At 44.4% G+C, this 18,759-nt stretch overlaps 1 protein-coding gene across 1 annotated transcript; it reads left to right on the top strand.

Annotated features, from left to right (window-relative positions):
- Positions 1–1,605: 1,605 nt before the first annotated feature.
- On the top strand, positions 1,606–18,490 carry LOC117640408. The gene is made up of 7 exons (XM_034376908.1): positions 1,606–1,666; positions 2,178–2,240; positions 2,385–2,621; positions 3,718–3,882; positions 3,966–4,184; positions 7,796–7,823; positions 18,334–18,490. The coding sequence occupies exons 1-7, from the start codon at positions 1,606–1,608 to the stop codon at positions 18,488–18,490; spliced, it is 930 nt and encodes a 309-aa protein (XP_034232799.1).
- Positions 18,491–18,759: the final 269 nt, after the last annotated feature.

Here is an 18,759-nt window from a genome sequence, read left to right as displayed (position 1 = left end):
GCGCTTAAAGGCGTTCTGTGCGCAAAGGCGTTCTGTTGGGGTAGGCGTTCTGCCTGCCTAGGGGGATGTTATGTGTTAGGTGGCCTTTGCCACTTGTTCTTAAAATTACACATAAACTGTTGGTGCGCAGTTGTGTGGGTTGCACAAAGGCAACTAGAAAAAGAACAAACAGCTACAATCTATCTGATAGAGAACTTGATACCTTTGCAACCAATGACGTTCCTTAGCTTTTATTTGTAATGTGAAACTGACGGAAACATTGTCATTACATCTGTATTGTATTGACTTATATGCAATCAAAGAAGTTCCTGTTAAGGTTATTGTAAAGTGAAAAAAGTGACTATTTAATATTTTTTATTTACTTGTGTCAAATGTCTTAATTTATGGATAAAAGTTCCTTTCTATTGCATAAACTCATACACTAAGAGCAGGGCCCCACTTCATTTTAGTTTCCGAGTTATGGATGTTTACGGTAACTTTCAGTCGTTTCTCTCAAATTCTCCTCACGACAAAGGATTAGCTACCCAGTCCCCAGATTCAAGCAATTGTATTCTTCTTTGCCTAGGGAAAATATAGCGTTGCCCTTTTTTCAATATGTCACTTAGTTTTCTTCAAAATTCTAAGACCAAAATAAGACAAAATCTCTCAAATTTGAAGAAAGATAAAAATGGGCCTGGTGAAATAGCTTTTACAGCCTCTTCCAGACTGATATTTTCAAATTTGCCCACGCCATCTTTTTCCAGTGCAATAATAGATGTACTTGTCCGAATCTGAAGACTGGGTAGCAAATCATTTGTCATGAGGAGAATTTGGGAGAAACGACTAAAAGTTAACGTAAACATCCATAACTCAGAAACTAATAGGAGTTGGGGCTCCCAACTTCAGAAATAAATTCACCTAGTAGTGGTTGAATTTTGACCACAAAATGAACTTTCTGTGACAAATACTTTTAGGACATTCTAGTTTCACTTGACAGCCTCCTTAATCTAGAGATGTTAGGTGGCCTTTGCAGTACAAGGTCATAAATTAAATAAATGTACAGAGCTAAAATCCTAGCGGCACGGGGTATCGCCGCACGCTTCACGAGGCACGATGGGTTGCCTACCCACTGGGCTGATTCCTGTTCCAGCCGAGCCCACCTAGCGTCAAAGACATCAATGATCGTCACAGACCCACTTTCTGGAACACAATAGAATTTTTTTCAACCTGGATACGGTGCGACGTCATAGTAAAAATGACAGCACTGTTAAATTAATCCAGAAACATCCTTAATAAATTAAACAAATGCTTAAAAATTGTCACTTTCTTAGCGACATAGAGGAAAATTTGAAAAATAAATTACAAATATGTAAACGTAGGAGCCCTTAGGCTCAGCCTGAAGCGGTAGCTTTTCCTAGTAATCTTCATTTGAAAATGGAAGCTGAGCGCTCGAGGCCGGCCGCTCCCCGTTCTATACTGTCGTATCTCTGTTGCACTCCTCCACCGCTCGCAGTGCTCGGGCTCGCACTCCCAGCGAGCGCTTCGCCTTCAGCGTTAAAGTGGAGTGAGCTTTGGTGTCAAAGTCACGTTCGGTTATTCAAGTTTCTTGTTCCGAATGCCTTAGAAATGTCAAGGCGTTCTCAGTTTAAAGCTGGCCTCATGGCAGCCGTTGATGTAAATAAAAAGGGTGAGTTGAACCGATGCGATGAAGGAATTTCTTTCCAGCTTGATGTCAGCTAACCTATCTCTAGTCTTCGTAATTCAACCATTTTTGCTAAAAATACTCTTTATTCCTTGGTTCTGCTATAGTTCACCTCAATTGTTTACTAGTCTCTAAGTCATCTATCAATTATTATTCTCACTCTGCCACCTGCTGTCTCTTTAAAGACTAGACATGTACGGCATTCCACTGGTACCTATACCAAGCACAGTGACCAGATGTACCAAACTCTGCAATGATTCTGAAGGCGTTCCTAATTAGTGGCTGCACCGAAACATTTTTACAAAGAAAGAATGTGGCTCCTGGTGGACTTACACCACTTTGTCAAATGACCAGTGATTCAAACTTACATCACATTCACTGAGATTGGATTGAACTCATAACTAGAAATCTTTTGATTCTGTCTCTCTTTTTTCAGTCAATTTTACCTAAGAATGGAATTTTTAACTTTGTGATTCAATCATTTTAAATGTTTCAGGGAACCCGAAACCACCCATCACTGTGCCTCGTCTCCAGAACCGTTCTGCTCCTCAGGAACATGGTGAGTGATACACACTGTAGCAGCCCAATAAAATTTGAGATCATGATTGCTCACTCAAGTAGTCTCATTTTATTTACTTTCTTTAACACTCTTTAAACATTTCGTCTACTTTACAGTTGCTTATCTATTTAAATACTGTTGCAGGATCAAACCGGGCTCCAGAAGCAAACCCCGGTTCAACTTCAAATTTAGACCGAGCTCCAACAGAAATCACACCACCTGCAAGTGCAAATGTCAATCCGACTGCAAGTCTAGTGCCATTAAAGCGCCAGCCAGCTTCAACGCCCATCACACCAGCTTCGAGTCCCTGTCTGACTTTTATGGTTGAGCGAGACACAAATTTTCTTGAAACTTTGTTCAGCAGCTTGAACGAGACCACAGGTGACAAGAACTTATTAAAATAAATTGTTTGTCTTCTTTTTTAAGGTGACACTACATTGTGCTCATCCCTTTCACTCACTTACTTGAAACGAGTAATTTGTTTCATGGTATTAGATCATGAGTATCAAGGAAATCAAGAGTGTTCCTCCGATAAAAGTTACGAGAGTGACTCATTTTCTTGTACTTTTGAGAGAGCCTTACCAAGGAATAAAAAGAGCTGTATGAAATCTGTTAAGTTTATGGAGCACATCAAGATGTGCACAATCAAAGAAACATAACTATATTTCTGTAAGTTAAACAGTATGGCACATAGCTGCAGTGGCAGTGATCCTTTCAAAACAAGCCAAATTTGTAGTCAACGGGGATCCAGCCTTGTGCCATGCTCTTCAACTTACAGAAATATAGTTATGTTTCTTTGATTGTGCACATCTTCATGTGCTTCATAAACTTAACAAATTTCATACAGCTCTTTTTATTCCTTGGTAAGGCTCTCTCAAAAGTACAAGAAAATGAGTCACTCTCGCACCTATATCATTGGTAAGGACTTGTTGGCCATATGGATACAATCTGTGATCAAAATGAGTTCCAGTCTAGTAGAAAACAGTATTTCTCATGCTCCAGAACTATTTTTAGTCTGCTCATCAAAATATTTATGATGATACAACAGATATAAAATTGTCTGATTTACCTTATTTAAATTGACAAATTTATTTTGCCTATATTATTTATTATATGGGAAAGAAAAGAGTTATATAAGTTTAAGGGCATAAGGAATCGTGTTCCCTAAAATACTGAATTACATTTTCTTTACAGAGAGTAAACATATTGTTTACAAGTCCTTACAAATGTCATTGCAAAAAACCTAATGAGTGGGGAGCAGGTGAATGATGAGATCATTGTATGAGCACCTTTATAATTTATTTTAGTTTGAGATAAATAATTATTAAAGGTGAATGGTGCTTTGTCTTAACTAATTTTATTGAATGTTATAACAAAATAATGTTACTATACCTTTGTCTCCTTGTTGCATTCAAAGTATATTGTTGATGTTGTGACTGTCAGAGTATTAACTCTCACTACTCTATCTGTTACCCAGGTGCCGCCACTGCTGTTCAGGCAGGAGGTGTAAGCCACACTGATCAGAGCCATACACCAGCAAAAGAACTTGCTGCTTTAGTTCCTTTGGATTTGTTTGATGCGGAGTCCCCAGAAGGAGCATCCCTTTCTTTGCAAAAGCAAGATGAAAATGAAACAGGAGCAGGTTAGTAAAATATTTTTCTAAGTGATGTATTGCTGAGCTTAGTTTAAATACACATTCTAATTTCTTTATTTTGCTTGGTGTAGGTACAGAGAGTGCAAATGCAAAAAGGAACTTGCTGAGTGCATTTGACTACATTGGCACACCTGAGCAACCGCTGGACATTTTGACTACCCCCATTAATGTGGAAGACCTCAACTCCATTGCAGAAGAATTCCAGATTGTAGCATCATATTCTAATGAAGAAGGAGAGGATGAAGGAACTATGGATTTCAATCACGATGAATCAATTTTGTTAGAAGAAGGTAATGTCAATTTATGTTCTGTTCATCTATAATTAAGAATGACAGTGATTGCATTCTTATCATTAATTTAAATGCAGCACAAATTTTTTATGTTTATGTTACTCCAGTGGGGTTGAAAAACTTTTTCTGTCTGTCTGTCTGTCTGTGTACACTACTCCTCCTGAACGGCTCGGCCGATCTGGCTGAGATTTTGCAGGCTTATTAGGTATGTTCTTGGCTCGGCACACGCGAAATTTCACTTCTCTAGCTCAACTGGTTCAGTTTTTATAGCCGAAAAACACCTAAAAAATGGCGAAAAATCGAGTTTCCTGCAGGTAGATCTCTCCTGTCTTGATGAAAGGGGGGTCTGGGGGGCGGAGCCCCCCAACCTGACAAGTTGAAAAGTTACAAGGGTCAAGGTCGTGTAATTTGTAGATGAAGCAACTCTATAAAGAGTGAAGGGGGTCTGGGGGCGGAGCCCTCCAGCATGCAACAAATCAGAAGTCACTGATGATGGGCAAACATTGCCTGCCGAAGGCAGGCTAGCGCCGCAGGCCAAGGTAGGTACGCCAGGCGCGGATTGGAGGAACAAGCCGCGAAACATCGCGAAGCCTGTTACAAGACGCGGTCTGGCGTAAACCTACCTTGTGAATGTAAAACGCTACGACACACGATTCGGAGTTATTAGAATGGTCAGAGGTTTTATTCTAAGCCCACACAACATCAAAATATGATGAAAATCTAACTTACCAATGCAAAAAAGTAGAAATCTCAGAAGGACTGAACGCACCCTCATCTTATTTCCAGTACAACTTTTTAATTAGGGCATTTACAAACGTGAGCACTTGCAAAATGTTTGCCCAAAACCTAAATAAAATTAATGACGTGCGATGCGAAACCATTTTTAATGTGCATGAATTGTCCAATGTACTTGAACTTTCATTTTGAGTTGCAGCAAAACAGCAGAAAACGAGATACTACAGTACGTTCTAGCCGGAGAAACTTGCGATGATTCTCCGAGGGCCCAGTGAGATGCGATGGTTCGGCTGCGCCGGCGAGACTTGCGCTCCTTCGCTGCGCGGCGCGAAAGATACGACTGTCTGGACGGGCGCGCGGAAGCTGCAACGCTTTTACGAATTGCCTGCGACTTGCGCGCGTACTAGAGAGGCACCCAAAGATGAGAGCTTATCGATAGGGACCGTCGAAATGTCAAATGTCTGCAACATAGGTCAAGACAAGTAGCATTATGTTAAAAAAATTGACAGTATTATAATCTTAGTATTTCTTATTCTTTTTCTTCATGTTGCTGTCCTTTTGTAAATTTGTTTATTGACGATGAAGGTAATAAACCCTTATTTAATTAAGCAGGTCTATTTATTTCTGTGACATCTTTCAGTCATTGGCTGAGCGATAGCGAAGCCTGTTACTCCAGTGGTGTTGAAAATTTTTTCCTGTCTGTCTGTCTGTCTGTGTGTCTGTCTGTGCGTGTGTGTACACTACTCCTCCTGAACGGCTCGGCCGATCTGGCTGAGATTTTGCAGGCTTATTAGGTATGTCCTTGGCTCGGCACACGCAAAATTTCACCATCCGAGCTCAAGTAGTTTGGTTTTTAAAGCCGAAAAACACTTAAAAAACGGCGAAAAATCGAGTTTTCTGTATGCAAATCGCCTCTGTCTTGAAGAAAGGGGGATCTGGGGGGCGGAGCCCCCCAGCCAGGACAAGTGAAAAAGCTACAAGGGTCAAGATCGCGTTATCTGCAGATGAAGCAACTCCATCTAGAATGAAGGGGGGTCTGGGGGGCCCAGCATGCAACAAGTTAGGAAAATCGACGATGGAGAAGCCATTGCGGGCCGAAGGCAGGCTAGCGCCGCAGGCCAAGGTAGGTACGCCAGGCGCGGATTGGAGAAACAGGCAGCGAGACATCGCGAAGCCTGTTACGACAAGACGCGGTCTGGCGTAAACATACCTTGTATCGTCTTCTATATCATCTGGTGTTAAAACCTGAAGGAAGTCACTCACTCACTCACTCACTCAATGCATTGAAGACTGATTTAAAGAAATGATGAAGTTTCCAGGGATTGTTTTGAGATTAAGGTCTTTGGCTTCAACACGTAACATCCTTCCATGGGGCCGACATTCAAAAGACAGCAGCACTCAATCAAGAGCAGTGCCGTATGACCGGATTTTAGTTTGAAAGTGGTGGTTGAATTAATTTTTAACTACGTTTGAAATACTTTTTCACTATCTCTTGTTTAAATCTAGAAATAGGTCATACTCTCAATTTGTTAAAAGGTAGATACAGAGCAGGGGTTATTTTTTATTTAGAACTTTGGCTTTGACACATGATATCCTTTCCAGGGGACCCACATTATAAAGATAGCAGAACGGTCTGTGAAGATTGCATTCAATTAGGGCCAAAAAAAATTCTTTTTCTTCATGTTGCTGTCCTTTTGTAAATTTGTTTATTGACGATGAAGGTAATAAACCCTTATTTAATTAAGGTCTTGCCACAAAACGGTCAGACACAAAAGTCTCACCACAAAATGGCGAGACTTTTGTGTCTGACCGCCACCTGAAGGCCGTAATGCGCCGGACGTTGACGGCCTTAAAGCCGTGGTCAGACACAAAAGTCTCGCCATTTTGTAGCGAGACTTTTGTGTCTGACCGTTTAGTGGCGAGACCTTTTTGTCTTACCAAATTTTGGCGAGACTTTCAGGTCTGACCGAAAATTGGCAAGACTTTCATGTCATATTTTGGCGCGAAGTCTTTCCATCCGATTCACAGTGGATCAAAACAGAAAACAAATAAGTTTTACTAGAGGTGACAAGCTGGTGCTGGGCATTAACAGTATGAACATGTCGCTCTAGTTGCGTTTGGCTCCCCAGTGGCGAAGCGGAAAAAGGGGATAAGTCGAAAAACACGATTTTTCAGGAGAGGCGAAAAACATGTTCCCGTATAATAATCTATACTTCGGGTGCGCCATCTTGTTCGCTTTGCAATGCTGATCAACGTAGAAAAAGTCATTTCAACAAAGCGTTAATGGTTTTGTAGATATGTCAAGACTCTGACTTATCTCGTTTGGTCGCGCCGGTCCAAACGAGACAAGTCGACTTGTCCCACTGCCCACTCACGCACCCAACGAGTTATTTCGACTTATCTTTCCGGACCTGAGAGCACTTGGAGCTATGTCGACTTATCCTCTGCGCATTCACGCGCTGAAAGAGTTAAGTCGACTTAACTCTCTGAAGCTTAAGGTTTTTAGGGACATGTCGACTTGTCCCTTGTACACTCATGCACTCTATGAGCTAAGTTGACTTATCTCTCGGGTGTTTTTCCCCGTTGGGGTTATGTCGATTTGTCCCCTTTAGCAAATAAAATTGTTTGAAAGATTAGGAGATAAGTCGCGTGTGTTTTGGGTACGAGGAACTAGAAGCAATTCTTTAGAGGAAAACAATGCTCCTCAATTTTAGTCAAAGATTACCGTGTGTTTCTTTAAAAATTTCTAAGTACTGCAATGCGAAAGAGTGACAGTTCACCTCCCAAAAAAGAAGGAAAAAACAAGCTTAACGTGACACATTTTTTAAAATTAAATTGTCTAACATAATGCATTATTGAACATGCCTTATATTTAGATATTGCAAAGACACTGCAAAGCCAGTGGTAAGTTTGCTTGCCACAAATTTGGCAAGCCGTTTTGAATGCCAAAATTTGGCAAGCTTTGGTCGGCACTCGTCATAAGCTTGCCAAATTTTGGCAAGCTGAGGAGTAATTCCGGGCTGGGGAGTATTTCCGGGCCAAGTTTGCCAATTTTTTGCACTCAAAACGGCTTGCCAAATCCGTGGCAAGTAAACTTACTACTGGGATGACAGTGTAACCTGCAGACATATGCATTCAATCAACTGACTTAGAAGTATGTGTATTTTCTGGGGCACGCAAGCCTTGTGTTTAGTATCAATTTCCTTCTTACACCACAAGGCTGCGCCGATGGCCAATCACATTTAAAAATATAAATATAGTACTCTTTAAACAGTTGTTGCCGGTACTGGGGCGGGGGGACTCGGCGCAGCGTTCTGTCGCGGTAGCAGCCGTGCGCCGTAATTTGACACTGCGAGATAAGCCCGCCGCGCGCCGCGCTCTCCCGCCCGGCCGGCCTGCTCGGTGCGTGTCTGAGTGTCACCAGTTTGTCCGACAGGCCAGCAGGCGGGGAGACAGGGTCGAGAGTCTCTAGGTCGTCTATCTGGTATGGGTCTGGAGCCATGTAACTAGGTAAAGTCTAAACTTAAGGCTGAGCCTAAGTTCCCACTTGCAAGTTGACATTTCATAAAGATAAAATAATTTGTTTTCTGTACTTTGATTATACTTATTAATTTTTCTAAGTTTGAAGGTGGGATTAACAGTATTTCCACTTTGTTTTCCTAGTTCAGGACGGGGTTTTATAATTTTTTGTTTGTATTCACCAAAGAAGTCATTTGTTACAACTTATTTTTCTCACCGCCCCATGTAAGCAGGTCAAAGTTTGAGATGGAGTTTAAGTCCCCATGGAAAATTTTGAAATACAGTTCTTTGGCTTCACATCGTAACATCCCTCATGCACCGAAAACTCCATGACTCAAAGACCGCCTTTCACCCCACATAAAGCGCAATCAGCAGTAGCTTGAACTGAAGATTGAAATAGAGGTTGAGATCCCATGGGAAATATTTAACTAAAATTTAACAAAAATCTATAATATATTCAAGTTTTATATACATCACAGCTTGAAAAGCTTTGTTGAAGGTAACATCATGGACACAAAGAGTTGTGGTTTCCACAATCTTTTCAAAATGAATCGTAGAGGTAAAAATGTGAAGACCAACCTTTTACGTTAAAATAATAAGCGTCAGAAGATTTTTAGAGATATAGTCAAAATGTGCACGATAAGGTTCTTAACTGGGTTGAATGGTTAGCATGTGCCTCCCAATGTCAATTTAGCAGTTAAAAATTATTACTTTTGTTGATAGACACACAATTTATAAAACTGTGGAACTTTAAAACTTGGGAAGCGAATTCTTATTGTTCATGACTGAGCGCTGCCACAAGAAGAAATACTACCACTTACAGATTAAAACTTTTTAAGATTTATAATAATGATCATAGTTTATTATTAGTTTTTAATCTTGTCAATATGAATGTTAACTTGTAATTTGCAACTTCATTTTTTAAGTTTTGACTTTATCTAGTGTGAACGCTAGTGCCGACTACCGCCTCCGTATGTGTTGTTCGTGTTGTTGTGGTCAGTTTACAAAACCCACCGGGGTTGCAATTCAACGACGCTTCTAAACTGCACCCGACTTTTATCGTTGCCAACCTGAAAACTTCACTTGAACAGTGAACGAAACTAAACGTTTTACCAGCTCGAATCGAATGTTTGTTCGTTCATTTTGAAAAATTGGGTTCTGATCATTATAAAAATTCATCAAAGGCACCTACTTAGTTAATTTCAACGCTTAACACTACCACTTTTGTTCCCACCGATACGTTCAAAGGTTGCCTACATTGCGAGGTGCCACTTTCGTCGTGGTTCACTCGGGAGGGTCTCTGGGCCGGACTAAAGGGCTTCGCTAGTTTAAGTTTTAGTTTCAGTGAAAGGAATAGGGGGCTCAGCCAATTATGTTTTATTTAATTTATGATAGTTTTGGGTTTTACTTTGCCCTTTGTGTTAGTTTAAACTTTGTAAAAAATAGACTGTTACACCAATTTGAACAAATTTCATTGCCATCGAATGTTGTTGATTTCGGCGAGGACCGCCTGCTGAAGGCAGAGGTCTCCCCGCCTGCTGGCCTGGCCGGGGGAACTAAGGGACCGGTCCCCAGTGGCCGCGTCCCCCTCGCCACTCCACCCGCCGCGCTTCGCCTCGCCGTCCTGACGGCGCTCTCGGTGCGTGTCTGCGTGTCGCCAGTGTGTCAAACTGTCTTCCGATTCATACCGCACCGCTCAGCATTTCGCGTCTCGAGACCAGCTTGCCGGGCCTGCGGGGCCACGGTTGCCGGCCGCGCGTATGGTGGAAGCGCGTACCGAATGGAAGACCAAAACGAGAATTTTATTTAGGTGGTAACAAGGTGGCTTCTAGTCAAGTTATTAATGTTCAATACAGTTGATTACAGCTCAACGGAGAAATTTTGTTCAAGCGCCTACCTCTATTTGCCTCGGGCAGTCACCGCGTTAAAAATTTATATTTTTATTTTTTTCAAACTAAGACGTAAAAACCTGGCGGGCGCGGAAGTAGTGTTCCGGATTGGGTGGGCGGTCAAAACCCGATGACTCCAGAGCGACTCTAGAACTCGGCCGGTGTATGCAGTGCCGCCAACAGACACTGTCAGCAGGCTAGCGTAGGACCTGAGCTAGCCCGTCGGCAGTGCCTGCGGGCGGCACTGCATTCACCGGCCGAGTTCTAGAGTCGCTCTGGAGTCATCGGGTTTTGACCGCCCACCCAATCCGGAACACTACGCGGAAGCCACAGCCGTGGCGCGTTTTCCACCGCGTGCTTGATGACGCGTCCCCTGACTGAGTGTTGTGACTGCCGTATCGCAACACGCGAAACTCAAAGGGTTGCCGCGCAGGCTCTGAAGAGGGAGTAAAGAGGAACAGGCACGGAGGCAGGGCAGGAAGAACGGAGACGGAGAGGAGACAAACGGAGAGAAACAGGCGCGACAAGCAGGTAGAACAAACGTGCATGATTAGGTCCTTTCTTTGGCCCTGGTAATAACTTCAAAGAATTTGTACACCTGATGTGAACGCTTATTACATTTATTAAGTTTTGTTAATTCCGTTGACGACCGCCAGGTGAACTGGTGGGAACCCCGAGCAAAGTGCATCATCAAGTCTGACACTGCGATGCACCTGCACGGTGAAAACGGTTCCTGGTTTTCCCAGGAACTCCCTGGAAATCGCCTATGCCTTTACCATAGGCTTCCTGGGAAAACCAGGTTCCGTTTTTGCCGTGTGGTTTTCCCTCCGGCATACGCCTCGCGCCTTCGTCCAGCCCTGGCCAGGGGACGGGACGCGAAATGCTGAGCGGTGCGGTATGAATCGGAAGACAGTTTGACACTGGCGACACGCAGACACGCACCGAGAGCGCCGTCAGGACGGCCAGGCCGGGCGGAGCGTGGAGGTGGAGTGGCGCGGGGGACGGGAGCACCGGGGGGCCGATCCCTTATTCCCCCGGCCAGGCCAGCAGGCGGGGAGACCTCTGGATGTTGAGGTTCACGGTTCGGTAAAATTACGGCGCATCGTTATAGGCATCGACGTGAAAATTGGAGACGCGTTACAGAACAAGATTACCTAAAGGGCAGCCGCCAAATTTCCATACCTTGCGCACAGCCGCTCTGAATGCGGCTCAACTTCATTCAAAATTTCAAAGCTAGAAATTTAACGCATCAAATTTTCCGGAGAAAATCTGACCCGACCGTAGGCGAGGATGACTCTTTAGCAGGGGCGGACTGGGACCCAAACGGCCCGAGCGGGAAATTCATCGGACGGCCCCGACCCACAAGCGCCCCCCCCCCCCCCCCCCCCGGGTAGGGTGGTCCAAAAAAATATGAAGTTGCTCGGATCGTCCAACGCCGCCCGGATTTGGATTCTACATCGAAAAATATGAAATACGTGTTTTTTCCTTTTTCGAAAAAATGATTTTTAGGACCTCCGCAGAGCCCTCAAAGTTTTTAACAGTGCTATTAATAGGAAAAAATCGTAACTCGGTCATTTTTTGACCGATTTTCAAAAACGAAACGGGGATTTGTTCGTTTTTAAATGCTTATTACGAAAACAAATATGCCCAACCCTCTTTTTGGTTTGCCTAACTTTCAGGGGCAAAAAATGACTAAATTTCGGCCCAAATTGGCAATAGTTTCAGTTTGTAGGCCGCTTCAGCCACTCCAAGTGCACCCTGTCAGCATGGCGGGGTGCCCCCACCACAAGGCAAGCCCCATGAACAGAATTGGGATGCCGGGTGCAATTTGCCTATCTCCCAGGGGCATCCAATTGTGGATTTTTTTCGAAAACCTATCAATAGTGATGTCTCTTGGGGCCTCTGGACACTCAGATGGGCACCCTTTCACACGGTTCGGTACCCGCACTACGTAAAAAGAACAAAGAATAGGAATGGACTGTTAAGCACCTCATGCCTACCTCTCAGGACCAAAAAACGTAAAAATTTAGAAAATTCCTTCATTTTGATGGTTTTTTTTTGTGGCCTTGCGTGGTTTGCGGTCCCTCGCGTCAACAACGTCCATAACGTTCATATCACGTAGTGTGGGTATCAAACCGTGTGAAAGTGTGCCCATCTGAGTGCCCAGAGGCCCCAAGAGACATCAGTTTTGATAGATTTTCGAAGAAATCCACAATTTGATGCCTCTGGGAGGTAGGCAAATTGCACTCGGCATCCCAATTCTGTTCATGGGGCTTGCCTTGTGGTGGGGGCACCCCGCCATGCTGACAGGGTGCACTTGGAGTGGCTGAAGCGGCCTACAAACTGAAACTATTGCCAATTTGGGCCGAAATTTAGTCATTTTTTGCCCCTGAAAGTTAGGCAAACCAAAAAGAGGGTTGGGCATATTTGTTTTCGTAATAAGCATTTAAAAACGAACAAATCCCCGTTTCGTTTTTGAAAATCGGTCAAAAAATGACCGAGTTACGATTTTTTCCTATTAATAGCACTGTTAAAAACTTTGAGGGCTCTGCGGAGGTCCTAAAAATCATTTTTTCGAAAAAGGAAAAAACACGTATTTCATATTTTTCGATGTAGAATCCAAAGCCGGGCGGCGTTGGACGATCCGAGCAACTTCACTTTTTTTTGGACCACCCTACCCCCGGGCCGGTCTTCCCCATGTTTTCATGCCAAAGCAGCGTTCTGAGAGGTGGTTTAGATAAGCCCCTTATTTTAGTATACATTTTATGAAAATGCAATATAAGGGCATAAAGAGAGGTCACACATTACAATGGTACATATTTCATAAACCCACTGTGATGAGATGTGACACTGTGGCAAAAAGGTACGGAAAATTCTGTTAATTTTTTTTGCCAGGATTCTCCGCAGCCCTCTTATCAATATTCTCCGTAGGCTCGTACAGTATTCTCCGTAGGGCCGTACAGTATTCTCTGTAAGTCCGCACAGTCTTCTCCGTAGGACCTGGAAGACTGTATAGTCCTACGGAGATCACTGTAAGGTCCTACGGAGAATACTGTGCGGTCCTACGGAAAATACTGTAAGAGCCTACGGAGAATATTGATAAGAGCGCTACGGAGAATTACCACAAGCTGTTTACAGAATTTTCCGTAGCCTTTTGCCACAGTGGAGGTAAAGGGGGCAGCTCAAACCTTAACAAAGTTACAAAACAGGGCTTTTTTTCGGACTAGTTCGAGTTAATTTCCTTCAAATATGAGTTTGGGCGGCCCAACTCTTTTCGACTCAGTTTAGAGTATTCTGTACAAAATGAGACCTCTCTTGGCTGGCCTGTTTACGGTGGGGAAAAGAAAGATATGTGCCTCCAAAGATAAAAAGACAAAAAAAAACAAAAAAAAACGGCACACACTCTGCCAAAAATGTCCTGTAAATGCCGTTAATTTATTACCAGTTTTCACTGTAGGTCAATTCACAGCGTTTACTGAGAACTGCTCACGGGATTCACTGTGATCTTGTTCGCGGTGTTCACTGTGATCTGGTACCCAGTAAACACTGTGAGTTTGACGCCGCTGAGCACCGCAGGACTGCAAATCAGGCTCCAATTCACGGCGTTTACTGTGGCCAGATCACAGTGAACACTGTAACCGAGATCACAGTGAACGCCGTGAACTAGTTCACAGCAAACGCCGTGAATTGCATAACAGCAAACATTGGTAATAAATTAACGGCGTTGACAGGACATTTTTTGTAGAGTGCAGCATGTTTTTCTTTCGACTAAATTCAATTTTGAAGTTGATTTTTTTGGTTTATTGCAATTGTTTTGCCGTTTTTCGATCCATGGAGGCACTATATCTTCAGTTCCCGATCGGACAGATAATACGGCTCAAAACGAAAGTTTTGAAAAGAATTTATTTTACAATATTCAAAGTTTGCCGAAAACATAGGCCTACTGAAACTAGTCGAGTAAAAAGCCGTCTTTTGATCTTTGGAGGCACACGTCTCCATTTCCTCCGTTCTGCAGGTCGGGGAGGCCTCCTTTTGTAGAGAAAACTCCAAACTAAAGTGTCGAGAAGAGCTTGGCTGCCCAAACTCATAATTGCTGGAAATAGACTCTAACAGTCGATAAAAGCGTGTTTTGTCTGAGGTGGCTGCCTACCTTTACTCCCTTAACCCCAAATCTTAAAATACTTCATTCTGCATCGTTTCATATAGAAAACAGTGGTTTACGAACAACGCGCACTTTTTCTGCCTGTTTTTACACTGTGCCGCGCCTCACACCAAGTGAGGCTGAAGCTAACGGCCGTGGCCCGAGCTGTTGACTAATTCCTCTGCGGAGCGAAAGCTCACTCGGAGAGACCGATGGCCTCTCATAGTGCACAGTGCAGAACCGGAATCACTCTCAGGACACGCAGGCAGCTCGCGGCATGCCCTTCTCGTGCCCACGGCCGACCCGACCCTGCAGCCCTGCTTTGGCCCACGGTCGCAACAGCCGGCCCGCGGCGGCCCACGACGGCCCATGGCTTGCGGCCCGCGGCCCTCCCGGGCCTGCGGCCCGGGCGGGAATACTCAACCCGCCCGCCCGGCCCAGTCCGCCCCTGAAGGCACGTGCAAAGTTTCAGAATTTTTGGTCAAGGCGTTTGCGAGAAAACAAAATTTACGTATCGGTCTACATCGCCTCCCGAGGCGGCGCGCTCCTTCCAGCGCGCTCGGCAAGGCTCACTTTGGCCTCCTCTCCGCGATGCGTGCGGTCAGCGGCGCCAACTCTGCGGCACGCGCCGCGTGCCTCGGCTACTCACGGCCAGCACAGCAGCCCAAGCCAGCCGGCAAGCAGGCCTCGCGGTGCGAAACGCTGAGCTGGGCAGAATGAATCGGAGGACAGCCCGACAGACCAGTGTCACGCGGACATGCACCGAGAGCGCCGACAGGACGGCCGGGCGAAGCGCGGCGGGTGGAGTGGCGAGGGGGACGCGGCCACTGGGGACCGGTCCCTTATTTCCCCCGGCCAAAAATCCGTGGCAACCTGCGGAGTCCTAAAAGTATTGCAACAGCGGTGAAGATTTGACCGCACATTTCTACACTGTTAGAAATTAGTTCCGAAATTTTATGGAGAAAAACTCTATAATCACGTGGAGACTCCATTTATTATCAACCTTTTTTTCGGAGAGTTTTTTTCAGGGCTTGAACAAATGTTCCTCGGAGCATTACTTCGTTCCTGATGCGAATTAAAATGCACGTCTTTTCTCAGATATTTGAAAGAGGGCTTCGCCGAAGCATTCTTTGGTCTGAAATGGCAAGAAGGGACAATTTCTTTCGAGCTCCTTTGGGTCCTCGAGATCCTGTAGGTATCCATCATGAAAACTGAGCTGAACAAAATAGAGGTTCACCTTTCCCTCATGTTTTAATTGCTTGCAAACTTTTTTTTCGTGATCTCCTGACAGAGAAGCAGGCATTCTGGTTCCAAAGTCCGAAACTCTTCGGAAAGCCCAGAGTTTTCCTTTACGGAGATCTCTTTGCTGAAGTTTAGAAAAAAACTACATGATTTTTCCATTTTTTACCGAAAATTTCTGACAGTGCTGTCTTTAACGCAGAATTGGGAAATTGTGACACTATTTGTGTAAAATTCAGCAGAGTTTAAGTGTTTAATGTGTCGTGGGTTCAGAATTCACTAGAAATGACCCGACGTGTACAACCCATTTTGAATCCAGCGATGACCGCAGATTGTGACCGTGAACTGAACGGACCAAACCACCGACAGACCCTTTAATTGGCCAGCGCCCGCAATCGGCCCTCGACATCTGCTTATTCTGCACTTGGTGTCGCGTTCCGTCCGCGCCTGGCTGCTGCACGGTAACAACGGAACCTGGTTTTCCCAGGAAGCCTATGGTGAAGACATAAGCGATTTCCAGAGAGTTCCTGGGAAAATCAGGTTCCGTTTTTGGCCCGTCCCGTTTATTTTTTGGAAAAAAATGACGGAGGGACGGGCATATAGTATGATGCATGCTGTGCGTCCGTTCGTTCGTCCGAGGACTTCCCGTGGTCCGATCTTGACCAAATTTGGTATGCAGCCTCCTTGGGTGACCCTAAGAACCGCCCGGTGGCAGCAAATCCGATCCGAGCCCCGGGGGCGCTGCTGCAGGTGCATCATGGTCTACATGGGGTCGAGGAGGATTTCAGCAACGGATACAGCTAGGAGGGCATGTAGGGGTATTTTTGGAATCGGGGCCACGAAACAAAACCAACGGTGCCAGTTTCAAGCGAATCGGAGAATTTTCGACCCGGGTTCAAATCCCAGTGGGGTATATTTTAGACATTCTTTTTATTCAAATTTTTGCATTGTTCCTGATGTTTTTGAGGGCGCTGGTGACGAAAATAACATTTATTTTGACCCCAGACTCAGGTTCAAATCCCGTCAGGGTGAAACATAGGCGAAATTCGCACATTCCCTGATGAACGGGACGGGCCAAAGTTGCCGATGTATATCGCTACTTTTCCTGTTATTACTGTGTTGGTAAAGTAGAACGCCCCTAACACGGGGCTCGGTAGGGACTGCAGAGGCCACATCCGCTGACAAACAAAATGCAATTTTCTATATGAGCTCTATGAGCAGGGGCAGAGACACAGCTAGCCGAGTCGGTTGAAACCACCGAACCGCCATCAAAATTAAAAAAAACGAACGTGTCCTCTTTACGCTACTTTCAAACTCTAAACCTCCGTTTTCGTTCTACAAGATACCTGATCGGCCATTTTCAAGAATCGAAAACTATTTTCCTTACTTCTTCCTAGGAATGAATTAGTTGGTATGAGCATGAGTCTTGCATCGACCGAACCCGAATCGAACCGCGGAAACGGTTTAGCCACCGACCAGCTTACTGCGGCAATTGCCATTAGCAATCGTCACCAAATCGTTCGGTACGCCTCATTGTCGCACGGAATAAAGTTTGCAAGGCCACAGATGAATGTTTACAACGAAAAAAAAAACCAGTTTCTGCCGGGAATCGAAGCCGGTCCCTTGGACTCAGAGCCAGAATCGGAGAACGACGTCTCTCTCTTCCATGACAGGAGCGTCCGTCTGTGCCAACGATAGATAACAAGTCGACATTGCTCTAGGGAGTTTAGTTCGAAAGAGTTAAATTGACTTAACCCGCACAGCGCTTAAGTATGCAGAGGATAAGTAAACATAGCGCCAAGTGCTCTCAGGTACTGAGAGATAAGTCGATTTAACTCGTGGAGGGTGTGAATGTGCAATGAGACAAGTAGACTTGTCTCGTTTGGACAGCCGCGTCCAAACGAGATAAGTCAGAATCTTGCTATATCTACAAAAACGTCAACATTTTGACAAAATAAACCGTTCTATAATGATTTGCATGACGTAGGAATCTAAAAAGCTTAGTAAAAGTATCAAATTTGGTACAGGGACGTGCTTTTTTAACATTCCTGAGGTTGTGTCATTCGACTTATCCCCCTTTGCCGCTTTTTATGTCGTCCAAAGGAGTTAAGTCGACTTGTCTCCATGCAGTCAGTGCGGAAAAACGAGATAAGTCGACTTAACTACAGGGCCTCTCAATCCATGCTGTTAAGTCGACATACCTCCCAAGTGGGGTTATTGCTCTACAAGATAACTCCACTTATCCCCTTTTTCAATTGGCTTGTGAGCCCAAACTATAATCACTAGAATCAAACAGACTATTGCAAACGATGTGCAAGATCACGCTCTTTCGGATGGTCGTGAAAACCCCATTTCGGGATAAGTCGACTTATCCCCTTTTTCCGCTTCGCCACTGTGCTTGTTTGGAAACGTCCAGGACTAACAAATCCCCCGGATTACCATTCATTAGATAAGTTGTAGCATTATCCATTTTATTACTTTCCATGTAACCTGTTCATTCTGAAATCCACAGACATTGGATGTAGATTGGGGTTACTTAATATTTGTTTATTATTGATTTAATTAACTCATGAAATTATACCCTTCAATATGTGATGCTTTTCCTAAGTTTCTCCTTGTTTTCTAGGTCCTGCTATTCCAACAACTCCCACAACACCAAGGACTTCTTCTGTGGAGAATCCCACAACGCCAAGGACTTCTTCTGTGCGGACTCCCACAACACCAAGGACTACTTCTGTGCGGACTCCCACAGCAACACCTGTTGTGCAGCAGATGTCTTGTGAGGTATGCGCTATGATCTGTACACTTTTCATTCTTGAACCAAAATGTCCCGTCACTTACCGAAATATTTTCCATTATTATTAGTGCCCATAAAAATAAAGCTGCCTTAAAAAAATTTCCACCTTTTGTTTTCAGCCATTAACTCCAAGGCAGGAAGCCCGTTCGAAGGTTGCAGAAAATTGGCTACCACCTCCCTCTCCCAGAACTAGCGAACAAAGTATAAGTGATGATGCAGTTCGTGAATTAGTGTGGCTCCGGGGCGTTCTGGCAA

Source organism: Thrips palmi, unplaced genomic scaffold (genome assembly GCF_012932325.1).
Source record: "Thrips palmi isolate BJ-2018 unplaced genomic scaffold, TpBJ-2018v1 HiC_scaffold_12, whole genome shotgun sequence".
Classification (NCBI taxonomy): domain Eukaryota; kingdom Metazoa; phylum Arthropoda; class Insecta; order Thysanoptera; family Thripidae; genus Thrips; species Thrips palmi.
The sequence above is the reverse complement of the archived record's forward strand: the minus strand, read 5'-3'. Positions and strand labels throughout refer to the sequence as shown.